This window comes from Xenopus laevis, chromosome 1L (assembly GCF_017654675.1).
Source record: "Xenopus laevis strain J_2021 chromosome 1L, Xenopus_laevis_v10.1, whole genome shotgun sequence".
NCBI classification, from domain to species: domain Eukaryota; kingdom Metazoa; phylum Chordata; class Amphibia; order Anura; family Pipidae; genus Xenopus; species Xenopus laevis.
Genome location: NC_054371.1, coordinates 86584553 through 86609623, shown reverse-complemented (window position 1 = coordinate 86609623; position 25071 = coordinate 86584553). Strand labels below are relative to the sequence as shown.

At 37.9% G+C, this 25071-nt stretch overlaps 1 protein-coding gene across 5 annotated transcripts in view; it reads left to right on the top strand.

Annotated features, from left to right (window-relative positions):
• Positions 1–25071, top strand: part of slc4a4.L (solute carrier family 4 member 4 L homeolog) — a 142482-nt gene that overhangs the window by 65681 nt on the left and 51730 nt on the right. For all 5 annotated transcript variants that reach the window (XM_041591075.1, XM_041591074.1, XM_018252575.2 and 2 more), the window contains one exon: positions 18905–19040. In XM_041591075.1, the coding sequence (XP_041447009.1) occupies positions 18905–19040 (136 nt within the window). The remainder of the gene's footprint in view (positions 1–18904; positions 19041–25071) is intronic.

Below are 25071 nucleotides of genomic sequence, written 5' to 3'. Positions count from 1 at the left end.
ATTCTGAAGAATATCCATGAATAGCATTCACAGATTAGCAGAAATACCCTGTAAAGGTGAAAGATTTATTCCATGATATAGTGACATAGAGAAATAACACCGTAATATAGGAATCTCAACCAAGTATAAATATACTAGATATTTTCTTGTAAATCAAAAAAAATAATACTTATTTATTGCACTGATTAGGCACTTATACTACACCTACATATTAATGGGCAACTAGACAAATGTGGCTTATGTTAAATTGCTTTTATGCCTTAGCGCTGTTGTGATTGCCAGTGGCCAGATCACCATATGACAGACAAAACCCCCCCCCCCTTTGTGGAGCCCCAATTAAGTTTACAAGTTTCTGCAGTGCAACCCTTAACCTCTGTATACTATAAATACAAGTTGCTAATTTCACACTGCACAAATGTCCCTCTAGTTGCTACTTTCACACTATTGTGCCCAAATTGCCCACTCATATGAACATGGGTTACATGTGATGCATTAAATACAGTCTGGACCTTGCAGAACATGAAGAGGGAGTGGTTGATATAACATTTTACAGTAACAACTTTGATTTTCACAGTATAAAGATTCCTCTACCATATTGGTATTCTAGAGTAGGGGAATGGGCACCTAAGATTTGGCATATGCGGTATTAGCCTTGTTTATCTAAGATTTTAGTATATTCTGTAGTAGCCTTGTTTATCTTTAGAATGGAACTAGCAATTACAATTTTATCTTAAAAAATTTTTGTCATTAAATATCCTAATAAGCAGCATACTGCATTCCCATCTTATACTCTGAGATTTATTAAAGACTTGTGCACAAGTGACAAAAGCATGGTTTGTTAAAGTGTACTTACAAACATGACTTACTGCAGACAGTTGCATTGAGTCTTCCATGTGCTGCTGCTGGAGTCGCTTTGTGAGCAAGGTGTAAGTCACTTTCCAGCAGGAGATCTGAGCTGTGTGCCGTCCTTAGTGGGTGATAGGCAGAGCCAAAGGGAAGGTCATCCACTTGAAAGCCTGCTCGTAACATTTATGACCTGTAAACAATATAATGTAACTCCATGTACATGTCATATGATCCATGATAAAGTTACAGCAGCTAATTACAAGTTGTTTCAGCAATTTTTTTAAAATAACCTTAGGGCCTTCATGTTGCTTCTGAACAAGTTAACAATAATTAACACCAGCTTTAATCTACTTCTAAAGGGTCAATTGGCCACTTGGCATTAAAATCAGCATATGAAACTAATGTTTGATGGTTCGCTAAAGGATAAATGGGAGGTAATTGCATTGAATGGTAATTGCTCATGTTCTATTAATTGTAGAAACCCAATTATTACCATGCATAATAGGGTTGACTATTAATGGATTCACTTATACCTACATAAACTGACCAGTTTTTAGTCTGAACAAGTAGGTGTGACAAAGGTCAGCATCGCTGTTTTTCGCCATCCATATGTTGCAGTCTACCAAGCAAATTGTGAATAAAAATGGACGAAGCCTAAAGCTGGCCATAGACGCAAAGATCCGATCGTACGAATCAACGTACGATCGGACTTTCCCATCTCCCGACCCTCCGCTAACCATTCAGATCAAAGTCTTTACCATTCCGATCAAATAAGAACAGATCACCCAATGTTCTGCCCCTGACAGCAATCGTACGATACTTATGTCTGACAACACTAGTGACAGTCTCCCACTGAAAATCGTACGATCGGCAATACACGCAGAGATATTATCGGCAGGCGACAGAAATTTTCTAACCTGTCCGATCGACCAAACGACCGATCTCCGACGGACGAAAAATGTCGGGACTCTCCACACATGGTCCGAAAATCGTACGAATCCACGATTCGTACGATCGGATCTTTGCGTCTATGGCCAGCTTTACATGTGGCCCTACAGCTGTGCAGAGAGTTTCAGAAAGATTTGTAGCTTCATTTGTTGTTACCACTGGTTTATAAAATTGGTCCAAATTATTTCCAGTTCTGTGTTTTTGACTATGGGACTAATTTACTAAACCCAGCCTTATCAGAATTAATAAAATGGAGCTTAAGATTGAATTTAAAGCTGGACTGAAGAATACTCTTGTGTGTTCTCATAACTTGATGTTTTTATCCTTTATGGCAAATGCACTCAAATATAAATTTACAGATTATGGTTAATATTTGCTTCTGCATTTAGTTTGTAAGCAATACAAAGAAGAGTACAAATTTTTCAGGAGACACCTGAAAATGAATCTGAGATCAAAAAAAACCAATGTCTGAAGCATGCATTTTGACACTATCAACATCTTCAGTATCTACAACATTGATTAAGGTTACCATATTTGAAAATAATTTTGTAAAAATGAATTAGGAAACTTGTTTAATCTTAGTCAGAAAATATTTTGCACAAAAATACACAAGCCTTTTATTTCATCTAGCACTGAAACTTAATGCCAAAGTATATACTGATTATTGTGAAAGGGAAGTAAAAATATTAAGCTAAAATATTTACACTGGCACAGAGTGACAATGGAGTACAAGCTGTAACTTATCAAAAATATATTAATAATTGTTGCTGTGTATAATAAAATTACAACAGTTGAAGCTAACAGGAATTATTATTATTATTATACATTTCATCATCATCATCATCATCATTTATTTATTTATATAGCGCCGACAAGATACACATTGCTTTAGCTTATTTAGCTTAATTATAACAAACAGGGAATAAACGGTGGATAACAAACAAGGGTTTACAGAGTACAATAGGATTAGAGGGCCCTACAAATTATAGTTTACAAACTAAAGGTTAGGGTACAATTGAGACATTAGGATTTTAGAAAACTTTTGTGATTTATGATACAGCAATGATTGATTAATTAAGGTACATTGAATAAGCTTTTTTGAACAGGTGGGTCTTTAAGGAGCATTTGAAAGTTTGGAAAGAATGAGAAAGTCTGATAGCTCGAGGCAGAGAGTTCAAGAGAAAAGCAGAAGCCCGAGCGAAGTCTTATAGACAAGAATGAGCAGAAGTGATGAGAGGAGAAGCGAGTCGAAGGTTTCGTGAAGGAGTGTATTTGGAGATCAGAGATGAAATATAGGGAGGGGCTTCATTGTTAAGGGCTTTGAATGTGAGTGTTAGTAATTTGAATTTTATTCTAGAGGAGATTAGGTGCTAGTGAAAGGATATGCATATTGGAGCATCTGATGTTGAGCGGTGAGATAGATGAATAAGTCTAGCAGCCGCAGTTAGAACAGATTGGAGTTGTGAACGGCGACTTGTTGGAATACCTGTGAGGAGTAAGTTGCAGTCATCAAGGCAGATATGATAAGAGACTGAATAAGTGTTTTGGTTGATTCTGAACTGATTCTAGAATATGGTCGTATTCAGGCAATATTACAGAGTTGAATACGACAAGATTTTGCAAGTGTTTGGATGTGTGGTGAAAAAGACAGATGCAAGTCTAGTATAACGCCTAGGCAGTATGCCTGTGTGGTGGAATGAAAGGTAGTGTTGTTTACTGTGAGTGATATCTGAGGGACGGGGGAAGATCTTGGTGGAAATATAATGAGTTCTGTTTTTGAAAGTTTCAGTTTCAGGTGGCGCTGTGACATCCAGGAGGAGACAGCAGAGAGACAGTCTGTAACATGGAAAAGGACAGAAGGAGAGAGGTCAGGAGTAGGCAAGTAGAGTGTCATCAGCATAAAGGTGATACTGAAGTCCAAACGACTGAATACGTTTTCCTAGTGAAGTAGTATAGAGCAAGAACAGCAGAGGGCCTAGAACAGAGCCTTGGTAGAAGTAGAGTTAGAGAAGGCAACTTTAAAGGAATGGTCAGACAGATAAGATGTAAACCATGAAAGAGCAGTGTCATGAATACCAGCTAAGTATAGAATAGCTAGGAGGAGTGGGTGGACAACTGTGTCAAAGGCTGCAGCAAGATCTAGAAGGATTAATATGGAATATTGACCTTTAGACTTTGCCAGTAGAAGATCATTGTTTACTTTGGTGAGTTCAGTTTAAGTTGAGTGTGTTGGGCGGAAGCCAGATAAGTAATTCTGTGTCAGCACACAACTCCTCCACTTATTTCAGGTGCACGTTCAGAGGTGGCCACCACACACCATAGATACTTCAATATAGAACACGAACAGCACCTTCTTGATATAATAAAAAGGCCTTTATTCAAACATGGCACAGACCAATCGTGTTCTATATTGGGCGGAAGCCAGATTGCAGGGAGTCGAGAAGGGAGTTGTGAGTGAGATGCTGGATCAGGCGTTTGTAAACAAGCCTTTCCAGTAATTTGGATGCGAATGGAAGAAGGGAAACCAGACGATAGTTAGCAGGAGAGCTGGGATCAAGGGAAGGTTTTTAGAGGATAGGAGTGATTAGTGCTTGTTTGTATAAGGATGGAAAAGTACCAGTAGAGAGTGAAAGGTTAAATTGGTGAGTAAGTGCAGATGAGAGTGTATCAGAGATTTGAGGGGAAAGGGTATGGGGTCAAGAGAGCAGGTTGTGGGTTTTGAGCAGGCTAGAAATTTGTTAACTTCATCTAGTGTTGCGGGGGTGAAGGAGTGCAAAGTGGATGTGAGTGGACTGCACGTTAGTCTGAGATTGTTGTCAGACGGTATGCTCAGTCTAATGAGATCAATTTTTTTATTGGGCAGTAGTGATGGGCGAATTTGCGAATTTCTTGCGAAATTCGCGAAACGGCGAAAAATTTGCGAAACGGCGCCCGTTTTTTACGCCGGCGCCCGTTTTTTCGGAAAAAATTTTTTTGACGGCGGCGAATTTTTGCCGCGAATTTTCGCGGGCGTTTCGCGAATTTATTCGCTGGCGGCGAAACGCGCAAATTCGCCGCGAATTCGCGCCTGCCGAATAAATTCGCCCATCACTATTGGGCAGTTATATTAATGGGTGGAGAGGGCATAAGAGTGAGTTAAATGTGAAAAACAGTCGCTTTTGTGTTTAGTGTGGAGATTAAAGAAGAGAATTATTGTTCTTTAGCTATTGATAGAGCTTGATTGTAGCAGGAGACCATGAATTTGAAGTGTATAAAGTCAGGATCAGTTTGTGACTTTCTCCACTGTCATTCAGCTGATCTACTACATCTTCGGAGGTACAGAGTTAAACCATTGTGACGGTTTGCACCTCAATAGAAGGGGGTCCACGGTGCTAGGGGAAAGAATGGCTAAGAGGTTGGAGGAGTGTTTAAACTAGGCAATGGGGGGGGTGGGTGAGATAAAGAATTATGTGGAAGCTAGGGTAGACGGGGCAGTGGGGTTAGTAAGGGGTCATGGGGGAGGAGTGAGCGGGGCTACAGTTTACCAGTTAAGGAGGTCCCTCTGTTACAAGGAAAACAGAATAATACTAACTTAACATATAATTCTCCACTAAGTAATGCAAATTTCAAAAGTAAAAGTTGTAACCTACGCTGTATGCTGGCAAATGCACGGAGTTTGTCAGTTAAAATGGGAGACCTAGAATTAATTGCATGCTCTAAAAATTATGATATTGAATTGGTATAATGGTATAATATAATGATATAATTGGTATCACTGAGACCTGGTGGGATGAAACATGTGACTGGATTGTGAATTTAAATGGTTACACCCTTTTTAGGAGGGACAGAGGGATTAAAAAGGGTGGAGGAGTGTGTTTGTATGTAAAGCCTGAATTAAAGCCATGCGCTAAAGAAATAACAGTAGCTGGCACTGGTGAGGGTGTAGAATCACTCTGGGTAGAGATTTTGACTGGGCAAAAGGTAACAAAAAGAATTATCATTGGTGTATGCTATAAACCACCTTGTATAAGTGTCGCGTATGAAGCATAGCTACTCTTGCAGATACAAGCGGCTTCACAGCTGGGTCAAGTTGTTGCTATGGGTGACTTCAATTATCCAGACATTGACTGGGGTAATGGGGTTGCTAACACAGAAAAAGCTAGTAGGTTTGTAAATATGCTGAATGACAACTTTTTATTCAAGCTCGTTCAAGAACCTACTAGGAATAACTCTCTTTTGTAATAACTAATAATACTGAACTCATTTCTAACATTTGTGTGGGTGAGCATTTAGGGAATAGTGATCATAACATGGTCTCCTTTGACATGCTGTTGCAGAAGCAATTCTATAAGGGAGTAACTAAAACACTAAATTGCAGATGTGCAAACATTGACAGTATAAGGGCATCTCTGCAACATATTAAGTGGGAAATGCTTTTCACAGGGTTAAACACAGAACAAAAATGGGAAGTCTTTAAAATGCTGCTTGATAAATATACTTGTCAGTATATTCCACTTGTAAGCAAGGAACGTCGTTGCAAAGCAAAACCTTTTTGGTTCAATAGAAGCGTTGGTGTTGAGGTGGGTAAGAAAAGACGTGCTTTTAAGGCTGTCAAGTTTGCTGCAACAGCCGAATCATTTATAAGGTACAAGGAGGCCAATAAATCATGCAAAGAAGCTATAAGGCAAGCTAAAATTGCTATAGAAAAGGATATTGCAGCAAGCAGTAAAAAAAATTCAAAATTATTTTTTAAATATGTTAATAGTAAAAAAATGAAGCAGGAAGAGGTGGGACCCTTACTATCATAGGGGGGTCAGCTGGTTGATGAAAACAAAATAAAAGCACAGATTCTGAACTCATATTTTTCATCTGTCTACACATATGAGGAACCAGTAAGAGAAGGTTTCCTTCTTAATAGTCCCAATTCTAGTAATACAACTAATGATGCATGGTTCACACATGAAGAAATTCAAAAGAGACTAGAACATGTTAAGATTAACAAAGGTTCGGGGCGAGATGGTATTCATCCCAGGGTAATTAGCGAGCTTAGCTCTGTGATTGCCAAACCTATTTACTTAATTTTTAAGGATTCATAGAGATCTGGCATAGTGCCGAGAGACTGGCGAATTTGCTAATGTGGTGCCTCTATTCAAAAAAGTATCCCATTCTCAGCCTCAAAATTATAGGCCAGTTACTCTGATGTCAGTGGTAGGAAAGCTTTTCGAAGGGTTTATAAAGGATAAGATAATGGACTTCATAGCAAATCATAATACTATGAGTTTGTGCCAGCATGATTTTATGCGTAATAGATCTTGCCAGACTAACTTAATTTCTTTTTATGAGAATGTAAGTAGAGACCTCGATTCTGGGATGGCAGTCGATGTGATTTACTTAGACTTTGTTAAAGCATTTGATACAGTGCGACACAAAAGGTTACTTGTTAAATTAAGGAATGTTGGCCTGGAACATAGTATTTGTACCTGGATAAAGAACTGGCTAAAAGATAGACTACAAAGAGTGGTGATAAATGGAACATTTTCTAGTTGGACCAGTGTTGTTAGTGGAGTACCACAGGGCTCTGTACTAGGTCCCTTGCTATTCAACTTTATTAATGACCTGGAGGTGGGCATTGAAAGTAATGTTTCTATTTTTGCAGATGATACTAAATTGAGCAGAACTATAGGTTCCATGCAGGATGCTGCCACTTTGCAGAGTGATTTGTCTAAATTGGAAAACTGGACAGCAAACTGGAAAATGAGGTTATGCACTTTGGCAAAAATAATATAAATGCAAGTTATACACTAAATGGCAGTGTGTTGGGAGTTTCCTTAAATGAGAAGGATCTAGGGGTCTTTGTAGATAACAAGTTGTCTAATTCTGAGCAGTGTCATTCTGTGGCTACTAAAGCAAATAAAGTTCTGTCTTGCATAAAAAAGGGCATTAACTCAAAGGATGAAAACATAATTATGCCTCTTTATAGGTCCCTGGTAAGGACTCATCTGGAGTATGCAGTGCAGTTTTGGACTCCAGTCCTTAAGAGGGATATAAATGTGCTGGAGAGAGTGCAGAGACGTGCAACTAAATTGGTTAGAGGGATGGAAGACTTAAATTATGAGGGTAGAATGTCAAGGTTGGGGTTGTTTTCTCTGGAAAAAATGCGCTTGCGAGGGCACATGATTACACTTTACAAGTACATTAGAGGACATTATAGACAAATAGCAGGGGACCTTTTTACCCATAAAGTGGATCACCGTACCAGAGGCCACCCCTTTAGACTAGAAGAAATTAACTTTCATTTGAAGCAATGTAGGGGGTTCTTCACAGTCAGGACAGTGAGGTTGTGGAATGCACTGCCGGGTGATGTTGTGATGGCTGATTCAGTTAATGCCTTTAAGAATGGCTTAGATTGGCTTTTGGACAGACATAATATCAAAGGCTATTGTGATACTAAGCTCTATAGTTAGTATAGGTTTGGGTATATAGAATTTAATTAAAAGTAGGGAGGGGTGTGTGTATGGATGCTGGTTTTTCATTTGGAGGGGTTGAACTTGATGGACTTTGTCTTTTTTCAACCCAATTTAACTATGTAACTATGTAACCATTGTGCAAGGGTTGCAATTTAGCTGGTCAGCTGTGATGGGTGGTAGAAGGAGCAAGGGAGTTGAGAGCTGTTGAGTCGGTCCACTGAGAGAGAGGGCACATGAGAAAGGCAGAAAGGGTGCTGGATTTATGTGAATAAGGTTTTCAGGATTGAGAGAGTGTGATGAAGCAGTGAAGAGGAAGTAACAATTTCAGGATAGTTTGACGGATGTTGTAGAGTGCAGAGGATATATGCAGAAGTATAGAGGAGAGAGAGAAAAAGAAGGCAATTGAATCAAACATAGTTAAGTGGTATAAACTGGCTTTATTTTATAGAAGTAATGATGAGCAGTGATGTCCTGATGGGATGTCCAGTGTTTGCTGGGAGTTTCCAATCCAACGCTGATCCAACTGCTGTCCAACTCTGTCTAACTCTATGGGGCAAATTCCCTAAGCGGCACAAATTCGCTAGCGACCTCTTCGCCAGGCATAAATTCACCAGGACAGCGCTAATTCCCTAAGATGCAAAGTTGTGTCCAGGGCGCCGAATGCTGGCAAAGTTGCGCTAGCGTTACTTCGGCAACCAAAGCGAAGTATCGGTAAGTTATTTCTTAATAAAGATTTTGAATTTAATGTTAAATGTCTCTTGGTGTATTTTTTTCGTTATGTACAAATTAATTTTTTTTTTAATTTTTAATGGTCCTTCAAAGACAAAGAATCTCCTAGTCTGATTATCTAACAGAACATCAGTAATTAAACTATTAATAGGACAGAGCCAGATGTGGAAATACAATGGGCATACCAACCCTTCACTCAAGCAAGTAGGAAAGTTGCTGGATACCAAAATAACAATTTAACACATACTCCTTTTGAATAATTGGCAAAGGTAATAAAAAGTTTTGCAGTTGACTTGAATGGTGAGTTGGAGAAAGCAAGGAGTAGCAAAGATGAATTAGCAGGAATAAGACATACCCCACAATTGAATAATTGGCAATGGTAATATAAAAGTTTTGCAGCTGACTTGAATGGTGAATTACAGAAGACAAGGAGTAGTATAAATTTATATAAAGCCAGGAGTGGCACAATTATGCCCAGCTATGCCCTTAATTCAACTACCTTTCACTTAACTCCAATTATTTTAAGGATTTAATTTGATGGGGTTAATTGAAAGTAGAACAGATTTATTGATGCCTCTGTTATATGTGCCATTTATGAAACAGAATGCAGTTGTGTGCCAGATGCAACAATGAAGCCTACTCAACATCTAGCCTATCTATAACCTTCAGTTGTCTCTGTTTTCTTGGGAGAACTCTATATCCAGAAAAAGGTTAGAACTTCAAATAAGTAGATGACTGGAGCATGTTGGGAAGGCAATGATTGATTGTGTGCGTTTTCCTGATATGGTTTAATAGCTAAAACAAAAAGCAGCCTCTTGAGGGTTGCAAGGAATCTTGGAAGGGCAACAGGTATGCTGAGTACAAGATAATCCCATTGGTATGTTCTTTGTCAATTTGTAACAGTATCCACTTCAGTATAATTAAAGGTATCATAATTATTTAAACAGACAATTGCAATCGTGACAGTCCCAGAACTAGGATATGTTTGTATAAAGTAGAAATGTCGTGAATGTGCTCTGCACTGTACCAGAATGTACTCCCCATGAGAAGCATCACTGTGCAACCTATTTCCGGTCGCTTGTTTTAAGAGTTATTTCGTTTTTCTATAATTTTGGAGGTCACAACTTCAACTGATTGCGATTGCACTTCCTCACTCATTCTCAAAGGATTATATAAAAACCCCATAATTATAGATGCCACTTCATAAAAGGTTGGAGGCAACCTGCTTTAAATGATCTTGTTCTTCCATAAAGTCTTCAGTGCACTGTAAAGGCAGACTTAATTTTAGCAACTTGATTTCAATTTATTAGAGGAGAGCCCAGAAGATCTGCATTGATCATTCTGTTCCAGCACAGAGATGTTTGTATTGATTATTTTCTGGAAGTGTGATATCAGTAGCTAAATATCTATTTGTTCACACCATTTTTTTTAAAAGAAATTAAGTAGTATGAAAACAGACACTGGGAAATCTGCAGTTTGCTACTGTTCTGTGTCTTTTTGAACATCAGTCCCTTAAATATTTACCTTTTAGTTGTACATTGTCTAAAATTTACAGTGCCGTGCTTATGGAATTTAACAAGGCTTAAAATATAGCATTCCTTCAGTATACAGCTTGCAGACTGGTGTCACATGCCATGATTGAAATGCAGCTGTTGAACCTTAATGTAATACATATAATCATAGATTTATAATGGATTGCCTGCTGAATTGCACTTAAACTTTATGATGACCTGTTAATCTGGATAACAAACATAATAATTCTTATAGGCCCCAAGACCTTGATTTCCATTTTTTTTTTTGGGTTTATAACTCTTAGCTTAAGAATGATATGCTGGTCTTGTACAAGTAACAGACTTAACCTACTACTCATGTATTGGCAGCATTTCTAGAAAAAAAATCATGAAAAGCTTTTGAAAACTATTTTACTGAAACCGGAGCTCTGTTATCCCTGATTTTATGCCCTAGGGTTAACATTTCTTCAAACATTCATCAATGCAGTCTCTTGAGCTTCTGTGCTGTCTAACCTGACCACCATAGCTGGGGCTAAATGATCAATTTCATTAGACCACTTTTGCTCAGATAACAACTTGTAAATGCCTTTTGTATCTAGCTAAGGGTCTGCCCACTCTTCCTTGCAGTTTTACTCTTTTTTGTAGTTCCCTTCTATTCTAATGCATTTCAATGGGTCCTGTTCCTGGGCAATGAGTTTGCCCAGGAACAGCATCCCACAGCAACCAATCAGCAGGTAGCATTTACTGCTATGGCAAACTTAGTGTCTTTTTTACATATGGGGATTAGGCTTTTAATTCTAAATTAGTAATAAAGAACTGTGGATCAAACTTTTTCTCTCAGCTTTGGTCTCCTGCTGTGCAGCACTGTATCAACTGCTTGTGCAAAATTGAGATTTGATATACTCATTTGATCTAGTTTTTTACCTATTTCCAGAAGATTAGTTTCACAAGTATATAGTTTATGAATTCATGCCGCTTTATACTCCAAGTTTACCTTTACAACATGAAGATTATCTTCTCCTCTGCAAAACACACGACTAATGTTACTAAGTGTTGTAAGATTAGTTCCTGGAATTTAAAATGCACCACCTTAGGATAATGTCACACGTAGATTTGGGGTGTCATTTGGGGGGATGTGAAAACGCACTTAGAGTTAGGGGGATATCTATTAAAGGTCGAGTTGTTTATACCCAAAAAATTTTAGTTTTTGATGGTATTTTTCAGTCAAAACTCAAATTTTCGGGTTTAAAAACAAAAACTAAATTTTTTTGGGTTTTTTTAAAAAAAAGAACTCGTATTTTTCAAGATCTATTATACCCCGAAATTGGAAAAAGCTTGAATTCAAAAACACTCCAGCTAAAACCTGTCCAGGTCATGTGAGAAATCAATGGCAGAGGTCTTTTGAACCATTTAAAGATGTTTGTAACCTTTATGATGTTCGGGTTTTGATAGAAAAACTCGATTAATTCGGGGTTTCACCCCACATTTACTGATTCAGGTTTTTTCCATTCGAATATTTTCATAAATCAGAAAACATTCGCTCAAGTTTATTTAAGGTATGCTGTGTCAGTTTTTTTCTGGTGATGGGCAAAACAGTTGCATTCTGTAATAAAGGCTTTGGTCAAATACACTTATCTGACCCATAAAATCTTTTCATGCAACTGCACATAACAGCATAAGATTATGTAAAATGCTTCACAATCTATTCCCCCATGCTGTAATGTAAAATCTTATTGGATACAGTCAGCTGGTTCTTATATTCGTCAAATGGCAGTCATTTTTTTTTAAGGAGAAATATATTGATGTTCTCTTTATTACATATACAAATTCAATATTCATATTTGGTCCTTATGAGGTATAAACCAGAATACTGATAATCCCACTGCATAATTGGCTCCTGCTTATCTATATGCTCATGATTGCTCTGTTTTGCTAAAGAAATAACAAAAACATTAGGGTTTTCATGATTAAAGGGGTGAATCACCTTTACGTTAACTTTTAGTATGTTATAGAATGGCTAATTCTAAGCCTTTTTAATTGGTCTTCATTTTTTTTAAATGCTTTGCCTTCTTTATCTGACAAACAAATGCTCTGTAAGCTTTAAGCTTTAATGCTTTATGCTCCCCATAGATGCAACGATTCTTCTTGCTGAACGACTGATTTTAGGGAAGTCTGAACAATCCTTGAAATTATCGTCCTGTTAGTGGGATTTGAACGATCGTACATCTTACGATTTTCGGCCGACATCTGTCAGGAAATTGATCGGCCAGGTCAAAAAATCTTTGTCGGTCCCAGTGCAATCTATCTATGTTTGCAGGGCCAAGCAGGCAGCTCCCTTTTGTTTTCCTGGCAAATTGGTTGTATGATCGTTCCGAAAAAATCATGGTCTCACAATGAGGATCGGATCTTTTAAAAATCTCAAATCTATGGCCAGCTTAAGGCTACAGATTTATTGTTATTACCACTTTTAAAACTCATCTTTCTATTCAGGCCCTCTCCTATCCATATTCCAGTCTCTTATTTAATTCAAGGCATGGTTGCTAGGGTAATTTGGACCCTAGCAACCACATTGCTGAAATTGAAAACTGTAGAGCTGCTGGATAAAAAGCTAAATAACTCAAAAACAAGTAATAAAAAATTAAAACCAATTGCAATTTGTCTCAGAATACCACTCTCTACATCATACTAAAAGTTAATTTAAAGGTGAACAACCCTTTAATTCAATGGGCATACTGATGTGCAGCACAAGCTCTGTTCTTTGAATTCATGTTGGACAAGCGGTTATACTTTTCACTGTCTAATCAAATGGCATGTGAAAATAAAACAGTGCTGCAGTATATGGAAGAACCTTCACAGAGAAGTACAGGACATTATTTATTATAAATGAAATGTGTTTTTATTACTATTCTCTGCCTCTGTATTTGTCCTCCTTTGTTGTGGAAAAGGGTAAAATAGATGTAGCTGGCTTTGATAATTTTGTTGCGTTTTACAGAAGTTGTGCAGATAGTGATCTTAAGCTGAGTTAAGAAACTGCAAACAATCACATTGCACCTTTGTTCTAAAAAAAGTGTGCTACAAGGTGTCATATTCTGCCGCACCTACTATATATAGTATCTAAAGCTAGCTTAATGGAATTAGCAATATCACAGAAAACTGATTTCTGATCTTGAAGATAATTGTATGATATTAGTTTTAAAAACAGTTATGTCTTCTGAGGTAGTGAGCCAAAACCAGGTTCAAATCATAGGTTCATAGTATGGTTATCTCATTCTTACGAAGGCAGCCTCCAGGCAGTATGGTGGGAAATTCTATTACTAAGAAAATGAGCAGATCAAGAAATCCAGATGTAACTAATAATACTTTTCATAACATTGCTCATCAGAACGTGAATGAATATAATGGGTGAGCATGGGATCTGTAAATATTGTTGCATTATCCCTTCCCATGCCAAATGTTTTAGCTCTCTTACACATGTTCATCTGAACGTGCTTCTATTAAAATGCACACTGTCAGCTCACAACCCAAATGCTGCATTTTTAAAACATTGCTGTGACTTTGTGAGTTTAATATGTATGTCAAATATATTATAAATGCATGTCAAAGGATCAAAATGCAGCATGCTGCATTAAAAATGCAGTGGAATACGTAATATAACCAGCCAGAATATAATGGTATCAAGGAACTCATGTCCTTAGGTATGAATATCACACAACTACATGCCTACATGTGTAAAAGCCCTTATTACATACTTGCATTTTGTATGCTATCTAAATCATGCCAAATGCTTGCATATAAAATATCTTACAATAGCTTGAAAGGTCACATAGTAGTGACCCAGGTCAAGTTTGAGAAGGGACTTGAAAGTTCCAATATGTCCTGCCCCTCAGCTTACATCAGAGGTAAAAAGGTAAGTGATCAGGAGACCACAAATTCTGGTGATGTGGTGCGCAATGGTGACCCAAAATGGTGGCCTATCTTTGGCCCTAAGTCTTCCAACTCATGGGTTTTGGTTTGGGCCAGTCCATGTATCATTAGCATAGAGAAATGACATCTATAGACATTCAAATTGTACATAGTATTCTCACTGTGTGAATTTGAGAATTTCTACTTGCCCTTGTATAGGTTTCTACTTGCCCTTGTATAGGTATGGGTATATAGAATTTTAATTAAAAGTAGGGAGGGGTGTGTGTATGGATGCTGGGTTTTCTTTTGGAGGGGTTGAACTTGATGGACTTTGTCTTTTTTCAACCCAATTTAACTATGTAACTATGTAACTTTGTATTCTGCAGTGAGTATCCGTTTGTGATGCATGAGGCAGAAAATGCCCACTCTAAGGTTCAGATCACCTAAAAGTTAATGTTTTAATTCAGGCTTTAACTTGCATTTTAAAAGGGAAATACAATGTTTACAGCATGCAAGTCATTTTTACACCAGCAAACATGGATTGTAGTACAGAGAAGCAACAGAGAAGCAATAGGGATAAGCTGAATAATTAAAAATTACCATTACCATTACTATTTCCATTGATTTTCAGTCTGAACCCACATATTTTTATTTAACCCCTATCTGTCTAAATGTTACATAACATTATTTTAAAGGTAAATTGTTGCCTGCACTTTTCTATACTAAAGGGGTTAAATTCAGTTATCAAGCTGTCTAAAATAAGGCAGTGTATATTAATCTGGAGGTTTAAGTACATCATGAAACTTGTTCACTTGCTTAACAGCATATAAATGGTTCATTAACTTAGAAAGCGTAAGTTCAGGGCCTGTGGCATAATCAGGTATGGAAGAGCAGAGCCAGTAAATTGCTTGATTGTATTATGCACAATGCTTTTCTATGCAGCTGAAAATTGTCCTGTACCGTATTGCTCTAACCATTCAAACCTCACAAGCTTGAGATCTCATTCACTAGAAATATATTTTTAATGTGATTCTAAAAATGTAGTGTTGCTTAGTCCTGATACATAATAAACTCTTCAGCAACAGGCAACATTAAAAATGTCAATGGCCTTACTTTGGCCCTCGACTTCTTCCCAAGACCTACAGATATGCCATGTTGGTAAAAGTATAGTACAATATAATAACTTTTTAAACAAAACATATTATTCATTTACCTTCCCATTCCTGAACCATTCCAATAAAAACACACATTTTGTTTTTTCATGTATTTGTGGAGGTTTTTAGTTGTAACATATGTAGCACAGTGGCACTGTAAATGCTGCTGCAAGTGTTTCCACTAGTCTGTCTGCATTTGAAGGTATAATGCTGAATTGCCATACCATGGGTGCACTAGTGTGGGATTTTGCCAGTGCAGTGTTCCACCATCTAACATTTTGTGTGCTTCCATTGTGTGCTTTCCATTTACTGGCAACAGAAACAGCAATTTGGCCAATTATAGCTACCATATTTAGCCATATCTTTTCCTAGTCTCATGGTCTCCTTTTACGATCTGAAGAGAGGACTGTGAATTTAACAGTAAAATGAGTGACAGAAACTGATGGAATGTAAAATGTCACAATATGCCAATAAACTCTTTTGTGACTGATTGTAAACCTCTTTAAAAATCTTAATGCCTTGGTCATAAAGTTTACTGTAAAAGGCACAGAAAAAATAACGAAATAATCTCTTCTCATTAAAATGTATCTAGAACTTGACGGTAAGAAATCGTTCCATAAAGCAACAAAATAGCATCGCAAAACCTAGCATGTGAAATATCAATGTGCAAAAGGTTAATTGTTAATTTGCTTCTTTATAGGAGTTGCTTTATTGAAATTGCCCCGGTAGAAGAACAAATTGTGCCTTGTCTCTGTTCTGGGTACATTAATGCGTTCCATTGCACGGCAGTGCATTGATTTTATTCTGCCCTGTGGGTCTGTACCCACAAAAGAGAGGTCAATGCTAAATTAAAAATTTTTAAGAACAATATTTTTGCGTGTTCAGTGTGGGCCTCCTTTTCTGTGGGTACAAACAGCAGGGCAGAATGAAATCATTGGCCATCAACTACTGTGCGATGGAACTCATAAAACTGCACCACATGTCTATTGCACAGAAAAGCACTCGTGGGTTTGGAGTTAAAGATAATAAAAATTGAAAGGAGGATATGAAATTCTGTCAGATTCCTGTCACAGCACATATTTAAAAGCTTGACTGCTAAAAATGGACTTCTGCTGATACTGTTTATTTAATGTGCACTTTTGTGTAATCAGGTAAGTTCTGTATTATAAGACAGTTTACATTAGGCTCACTAGAAGATAGTGCAGACAATGCTCTTTTGAAGGTTGTGTTTGTAGCTTGGAAATGCAAGTTCATACTTTCAGGCTTCTGTGTTAGGTGCAAAATGCTAAACCTTTTTTTCTTACCATATCGTAAAGACGAGACGTTAAGGAAATTTTCCTAAGGAAAATGTCTTACTAAGAAGCAATCCAGCAGTCCTCATTTAAGGATTCAGTTCTGCTGTCGTTATGGAACAGCTGCTATTGTGAAAAGAATTCTTGGGGCTGTTAACATAAGTGCTAAAGTGTATCAGGGCAGTTATGAATAATAACCATCAGGAATAAGTTTTCATCAGTATTCAACAATGATGAGCAAAGGAGTGATTGATCAAAAGTCTGATTAGTTACTATGGGTAACAGTGTTGGTATAATTTAGCATCTGAATGTTTGGAACCTAAACAAAATATAAAAAAATAATTTTAATGAAAATGTAATCAGAGTGGTAGTGGTTCCTGATATATGAGCAGTTTTAGACAGCTATAAAATGCTAAACCATGCATTTGGCTCAACAGCTCTCTCTGAAGTGCCAGTGCCCTAACTGTCTATGCAAAATCTCTTGAAAAAATGTATGTAAATTGCAAAAGTGCTTAGTGAGGCACTCTGAGTAAGTTTACATCCATCCTTTTTTTGGGGGGTTAGATCCTTGTTAATAATTCAGGTCCGGGCATTTTTAATGCATATATGTTATCTATGGATACACTGAATCCAATATTTTGGATTCGGCCGAACCCCTGAATCCTTCGCGAGAGATTCGACTGAATACCGAACCGAATCCGAATCCTAATTTGCAAATGTAAATTAGGGGTGGGAAGGGGAAAACATTTTTACTTCCTTGTTTTGTGACAAAAAGTTATGCGATTTCCCTCCCCGCCCCTAATTTGCATATGCAAATTAGGATTTGGATTCAGTTCGCCGGGCAGAAGGATTCGGCTGAATCCGAATCCTGCTGAAAAAGGCCGAATCCTGGCCGAATCCCGAACCGAATTCTGGATTCGGTGCATCCCTAATGTTATCAGCCCTTTCTTCTTGAATTGCTTACCATGACTCACCTGAATGGCAATGGGTAGAGCCTGCTTGTTGGATACTTTTAAAGTGACCTATGCACCTTATTGACAAATATGCACATGTATGTAGATTTTTATAGCAGTTCTGTGGCAAAACTTTTATACTGCAAATAGGTTTATTGTCATAAGTCCAATTGCTGTACAACCAGCTACTTCTACTGCAGCAGCCTGGCCACAACTGCCAGCATACCATCATCGTTTCTCAATTGCAAAAGGTTCTAAGATTGTATATCTTTGCTTTAGACCATAGCTGTATGGTAAGAAAATGTTTAACAGCATATTGTATAGCCAATATAGTTACTGGTCTAGTGATTCTTCAGATACAGTACAGTTCAATATTTATTTTCCAGCGAATTATTGATAACTGATTTTTTGGGGAAGTTCTTTACTAAGGTGTTGAGTGACTAAAATGTTACATTTTCTGAAACTGCAAGCAAATTTAGGGGGCAAAAACATTGATTGAAAAGTAACCAGTTATAATCCTCATCAAATTTGTAATATTTGACCCTAAGTTGTTTTTGAGATGCACTGATGCCTGACTAATATATTCAGTCTCAGTCTTCATGTACAGAGTAGACTGTCTCCTGTTAAACATTGCCACACTGGCAAAATGTCCAGAAAACAAGAGACCAATGGAATGTGCAAACTTTTAGTTAGGAGGGTGGAGAACATGTAGAGGGATGCTCCTATCATTTGGTGCTACCCAGGCTAGTTTGGTTGTAACTGGTTTTCTGCCATATAAATATTAAGGTTGCTAACCCAAGTTTGTAGAACAGTTAAGTTCTTCGGACAAACACTAGTGTATCTTAACAATATTCTCTGTAACCGATGCAGAATTCTTTAATTACAGCAGGGTGCAAGTGCTTTTAGAGCTATTAACCTTTGAACCAGCTTCAGTTGTATAAAGTCATCATTCCAAGCAACTCACGTTTCTGTATACAGGAACGAGCAAAGGAGGGGAAATGTCAAAGGAAAGTGCAGATCTTGACAACAAGCTGAACAGTTTAAGAGAGGAGGAAAAAGAAATAAATTGCAAATCAGTTATTATCAGTCAGTCCGTTAACCGAAGTATTTTCACCTCTACAGTCTCACCAGCTGCGGAGCGTATCCGGTTTATATTGGGTGAGGAAGATGACAGCCCTGCACCTCCACAGCTCTTCACAGAGCTGGACGAACTTCTGTCTGTCGATGGCCAAGAGATGGAATGGAAGGAGACAGCAAGGTGAGACATATTTTGCTGAATCCATTCCTGTAGTGTCAATAATTTTGTCTATTAATTAGAGGATATTCCAGGCTGTTAACTTTATTTTAAACTAGATTTTGATTTTGCTAAATAATCAGCACAGACTTTAGCATGTACCTCCTGCCAAAATGTATACACACACACAATCTGCACTCATCCTGAGAGTTGCATGGCAGGCAAGGGGCATATACTTATATGCCACTTGTCATTTTGCAGGAATCCTACTCGTATTGCCTGATCAGTGGAAGGTATTTGCCATGCTGTGCTTTGTGTCTTGGTCACAATGATAGGTGCAAGGAATATATATTCTTTAGGTGCAAGGCATCCTAGGCACAACTGCATTATATGCATTTGGGAATGCAGACTTGTGCCTTGTACTTCACCTTAAAAGCTCAATTGCAACAGAATAGAACAGATATGTGGGGTGAAGGTAATGTTGTAATACAAAGAATTTAGGTTCTAGATATATAGTGGAAGTGACAGATTTTAGTGGCACGTGATTTATCTGGTGACACCGTGAGCACCTGTAAGTGCAACATGCTTAAAAAGTTAAGAGAGGTATTAAGGGGCAGATTTATTAAGGTTCAAGTTGTGTTTGCCATGAATAATTTAGTTTTCAAGGTTGAGTCAAAACTCGATTTTCGGGTTAAAATTTTTTTTTTTTGAGCTTATTGTATGCTGTGCCTTGTGCCTCATGCAATATAGATGCCTATACATTGGGCTAAATTACGAAGACTAACGAAATAAATTGAGACTAAAGTAATGGAGTTTAAGGATTTTGATAATCATTTAGATCATAAACATATTCTTGCTGTGATTTAGAATACTTTTTATGTATTTTCTGTACTTGAAAGTAAAAATTATTTCTGATTCTGAATCCTATGTCTGTTAGTCTAATATAAATAAAAAAAGTTCAGTCCCTGAGTGTGAATTCCTTTATGATACATATTTATAATACATGGGGGATATTTTACCTAAGCATTAATTGACCTAATGTGCCTCTCTAGAAACCAATTAATAACAAGGGTTAATTAAATATGTATGATAGCATTTTATTACAGAGATCAAAGCTCCAGCTATTACTATTATAAAAAAAATCAACTAAAAAATACAACATTGTGGCCCAAATAATGTGGGCTTAAGCATCTTTTTTATTAGTGAGTAATTAATAGGGATAGATTTGCAAACATCAGCTTTTGAACATACAGTAGCACATATTAACCATATGGTTGAAAAGGTGATTGTAAAAGAAATAATAAAGGTATATCATTGCAACATATATTTTATATCTGAAGTAAAGACCTATGCAGCCATTTTTAAAAATATTCTTTCTCTCCACTGCCATATGTCAAGGTATGGCTGAAATAGAATATGGGATGAGGTAGCAATTTAGCAACTAATCATTTAAACTCCAAGCTACCTAGCTGCAGAACAAATATTAAAGTATAATCAACAAGCGCATGGGTGGGGTGGAGGTGGGAAGGGTGGGGTGCAAGGGAGCCCAGCGTACTCTATTTATGCCATTGATTGGAAATCAGGGAGAAAATGTTGATCAAATAGATGGACTTATAGGGGAAAATTCACTAAGGCGCGAAGCGCCGAACGCTAGCGTTTTTTCGCTAGCGTTCGGCATTTTCGCTACTGCGCAAATTCACTAATGAACGCTGGCGTAGTTTCGCTAGTGTTACTTCGCAACCTTACGCCAGGCGAATTTTCGCTAGCGACGAAACTACGCAAATTCACTAACTTGCGCAGTGTAGCGAACGCTACCTTTTACGCTAGACTTCCTTCGCCACCTCAGACCTGGCGAAGCGCAATAGAGTAGATAGGGATTGTTTCAAAAAAAGTCTAAATTTATTCTAAGTCCCAAAAAACGCTGGCGTGTTTTCTACATGACGGGTGATAGGCTGAAAAAGATCGAAATTTTTTTGGGGCTCCCCTTCCTCCCCCCTTTCCTGACTCATGGCAACTTACCTAGACAGTGGGCACATGTGTAGGGCAAAATAAAATTTTTATTGGCTGATTTGAAGGTTTTCTAGGCATTTGTAGTGCAGATACGTGTTCCTCCATTGAAATTTGAACTTCGCGCCGTATGCAAATTAGCCTTCGCTAGCGCAACTTCGCTTTATATAGCGAAACAACGCTAGCGCAACTTCGCAAACTTACGCTACCCCTGTGCGCAACTTCGCATTTTAGTGAATTTGCGGAGCGCTGGCGAAAATTCGCCTGGCGAAGCGCGGCGAAGTTGCGCCTGGCGCAACTTCGATTCTTAGTGAATTTGCCCCATAGATGGGCCTACTTCCCGTCCAACCTCTGCCTCACCCATGTAGATGGGCTGTCTTAATTAATGTAAGGGTATTGTGATGTAAACCCATTTCCTGGTACTTACATGGGTATTAATATTTGCTTTATAAACCTCAGAAGCCCTGTCTTGCTTTATGGCAGGGATACAAGATATACTCAGAGGTAGAACTGCAAGACAAAGCAATACACCATAATTCCCTTATATTTGAATAGCTCATTAACATTTGTTTTAACAAAAACCTCAAAACATATGTTTTAACCATCATATGAAAGATGAATGTATAAATGATATTATAATTAAAGGTGGCTAATTATGTGGTGACAGTAACCCTTTAAAATATGGCTTACAAACAGTAGCGTTGTTGCTTCATGTGCAATCATGTTACATTATAGGCATAATTGTAAAATCAATCCGTTACAGAGTGGATAGGATGGTAATCTGATGGTGAAGTCAGAAGAAAAGGAAACTTTACTACTGCTAAGCTTGTGGAATAGTGTTTCAGATCACTTTCCATTGTGTGGTCACTTGCTACCAATATTCTATAACTTTTGGAATAATTTACTTATAAACTCTTGCACAAAGTACTGATATGTAAAATTTAAGCTCAAAATATGTAATTATTTATTGATGCTATTTTATTCACCTTTCGAAATATATAGTGAATAAAGTACCCTCTCTTGTAAAATATAAGGATATTATAAGTAGGGATGTAAATCCAGGATTTGGCCTTTTTCAGCAGGATTCGGATTCGGCCGAATCCTTCTGCCTGGCTGAACCAAATCAGAATCCTAATTTGCATATGCAAATTAGGTACAGGGAGGGAAACCGCTTGACTTGTCACAAAACAAGGAAGTAAAAAATGTTTTTCCCTTCCCACCCCTAATTTGCATATATAAATTAGGATTTGGATTTAGTTTGGTATTCGACCAAATCTTTCACAAAGGATTTGGGGGTTGGGCCGAATCCAAAATAGTGCATCCCTTATTATAAGTTACAGAGGAGTTCCATGACCATATAAAAGCACGAGTCTGACGGCCAAGTGTTTTTATACTGGTCATGGAACTCCAAGGTGACTAATATCCTTATATTTTGAACAGGGGGTATTTATTATAATACACAAGTTTCAGTGAGTCATGTGATAGAAATAACATCTCTAACTCTGACTATAAACGATAACATCACTAAGCACCGTTTAGAAGAATAAAATGTATAGGATATTCATGGCTCTTGTGTATTATATCCACACTGATATTAGCCATTTACCATGTACAGTATATGTGACAAAGGAGGAATTTTGTTCTTCTCAGCTAGTGGTTAATGTGTTCCCAAAATTCATATTTTTATTGCATACACAAAAAGGCTCATGCACCAATGCCAGATGCAAGTGCTGTGCGCATTATAAGAAAAATTGCACTTAGCATTGGTGAAGAGCAGCTGCATTCTGTGCTCTTATGCTATTTGTGTTTTTAAAGGTTGATCCAACATAAGACACCAACCTCAGAGGTAGCAGGCACAAGGGAACCCTATACTTAATGCCACTCCTGAATAGGACTCAGGAGTGTCTTGTATATTGTGACACACTTTTTCCTTGCATGTCAAGAAGGGGAAGTGTGAGGGATATGCAGGGTCGGACTGGGGGGCCGGGGCCCACCAGGGCTGCTGTCCAGGGCCCCCTCCTGACCCCCGGCCCCCATAGCTGCGGCACCGCTGTGACGGCGGCGGCCTCACCACCCCCCTACCGCGCTGCCAAGCATTTTTTTCAGCGGAAGCGGCAGGAAGAAGCCTGCAAATCGTGGATCAGGGGGTTTTTTTCCTGGTGTCCCGCCAGCCCAGTCTGACCCTTGGGATATGTCCTTATCCCGCCCTCCTGTATGTGACACAAACAGGCAATTCATTTAATTTCAAAGTTTTGATTGGACTGTTGGATTGGGGTATATAGTCACATGTTTGAAATAAGCTTGCTATTACTCATTGAGGGAAATTGATTGTGTAAAGGTAAAACTGTTAAGTGATTAGTAAGGTGTCCTGATATGCTGTTAGGCAGGTTGTCATGTTTACTGGCCTGCATGATCTATTTTTCAATATGTCTTAATGGTATTTGTACAGAAAATCTTTTGGTTTGAATTTTACCAGAATGAGTGTAGCCCTTGTATCATGTTTTGCATGCACAAAAGAATGTCAGCTTAATCGACTGCACATTAAGCAGCCAAGTTTAACCTTTGCACTAATTAAGAAGCAAACTAGTTAAACACTATTTAAGTGCACATGGTTCTTATTCCCTTTTCCATAAATCAGTAGATGAAATTAGTTAACTTTTAAGAGGTTAAACAATTGCTACCCAACTTTTCGCATGCATTGGGCCCATTATGTAATATACCACATTACATAAAGGAGAAGGGAAGGCATATTTATTTGGGGGTGCCAAAAGTTTGGCACCCCAAGTAATGTGTATATACTCTTCTGACATCCTGGGTCGGTACTCCTATCAGGAAAAAACTGCAGGGGGGTTCTTCCAGTGAGCCCCATGGAGAGATTGGCTTCCTCCTTCTTCTTACTTTAAATTTCCTGGGGCAGATGCATGCGGAGTAGAACGAAATAGACGACTTTTTCATTAAAGTTTGGGTTTTCCTGCTACTGTGCATGTGTACCTGCGAGAAGAAAGAAGAAGAAGGAAGCCGATCGATCCGTGGTGTTTGCTAGAAGAACCCCTCCACCGGTGCAGCTTTGTGATGATAGGAGCACCGGCCCGGGGTTTGAGGTAAGTATATATAATCACTTGGGGGTGCCTAACTTTTGGCACCCCCAAGTAAATACTGACTTTCCTTCTCCTTTAATATCCTCAATCATACTGGAAAATTACATAGTTGAAACTGTGTATTCATTGGGAATTGTGGGTGCCATAATTATATTCTGCAGCATCCAGCCTGCAAGCTTCCATTAGAATAACTGTGATATAACTTCTAGTAATTTTATGAATAGGTCACGTATTTTACATCTCCCCACTAAAATATATTAAAATCATCAATAACAAGAACATGTCTGGAACAATTTGATAACTCACCTTTAAGAATAGATCAGACAGGATCAGACAGACAAATTGATGCTACACACTGAGCTAGAGGTAGCAGCTCTTTTATCTAAAACTGAACTGTGTGGGCAATATTTCATGAGAAATGTATGTCACTTTTGAATAGTGTGTTTCCTTTTAAAATCCCATTCGATAAATCTAAACATATGGAGGCAAATTTACTTATGTGCAAATTTTTGTTTCGGAAGGCTCCACCATACTCCATAAGAAAACATATGACAAAATGCCTTTGTTTTGTTTTTATTTATGACTTTTTTGGAATACAGGATATAATATAATAATGTTGAGGCTATAGCTTCAGCTTATCATTTTGTCAGATGAAACCTGGTGAAATAGACTTTGGAGAAAAGTTAACATATTGGAAAATTTGCACTTTGATACATTTGTGGATTAACGATTGTTCGCCTGGCAAAATGGCCCAACACTTCTCTTGCCTTGAGCTTTTTCACTAGAGAATTGTCTTCTTCGCCTTTTAGTAAATTGGCTATTTGGCGATATCCCTGCGAAGGGTCATTTTGGCGAAAGAAACTACGAAACGAAGAAAACGCAAATTGCCCTTTAGTAAATTTGCCCCGTGGATTTAAGTGATGCCAATCACAGGAAAACTGATTGGCATT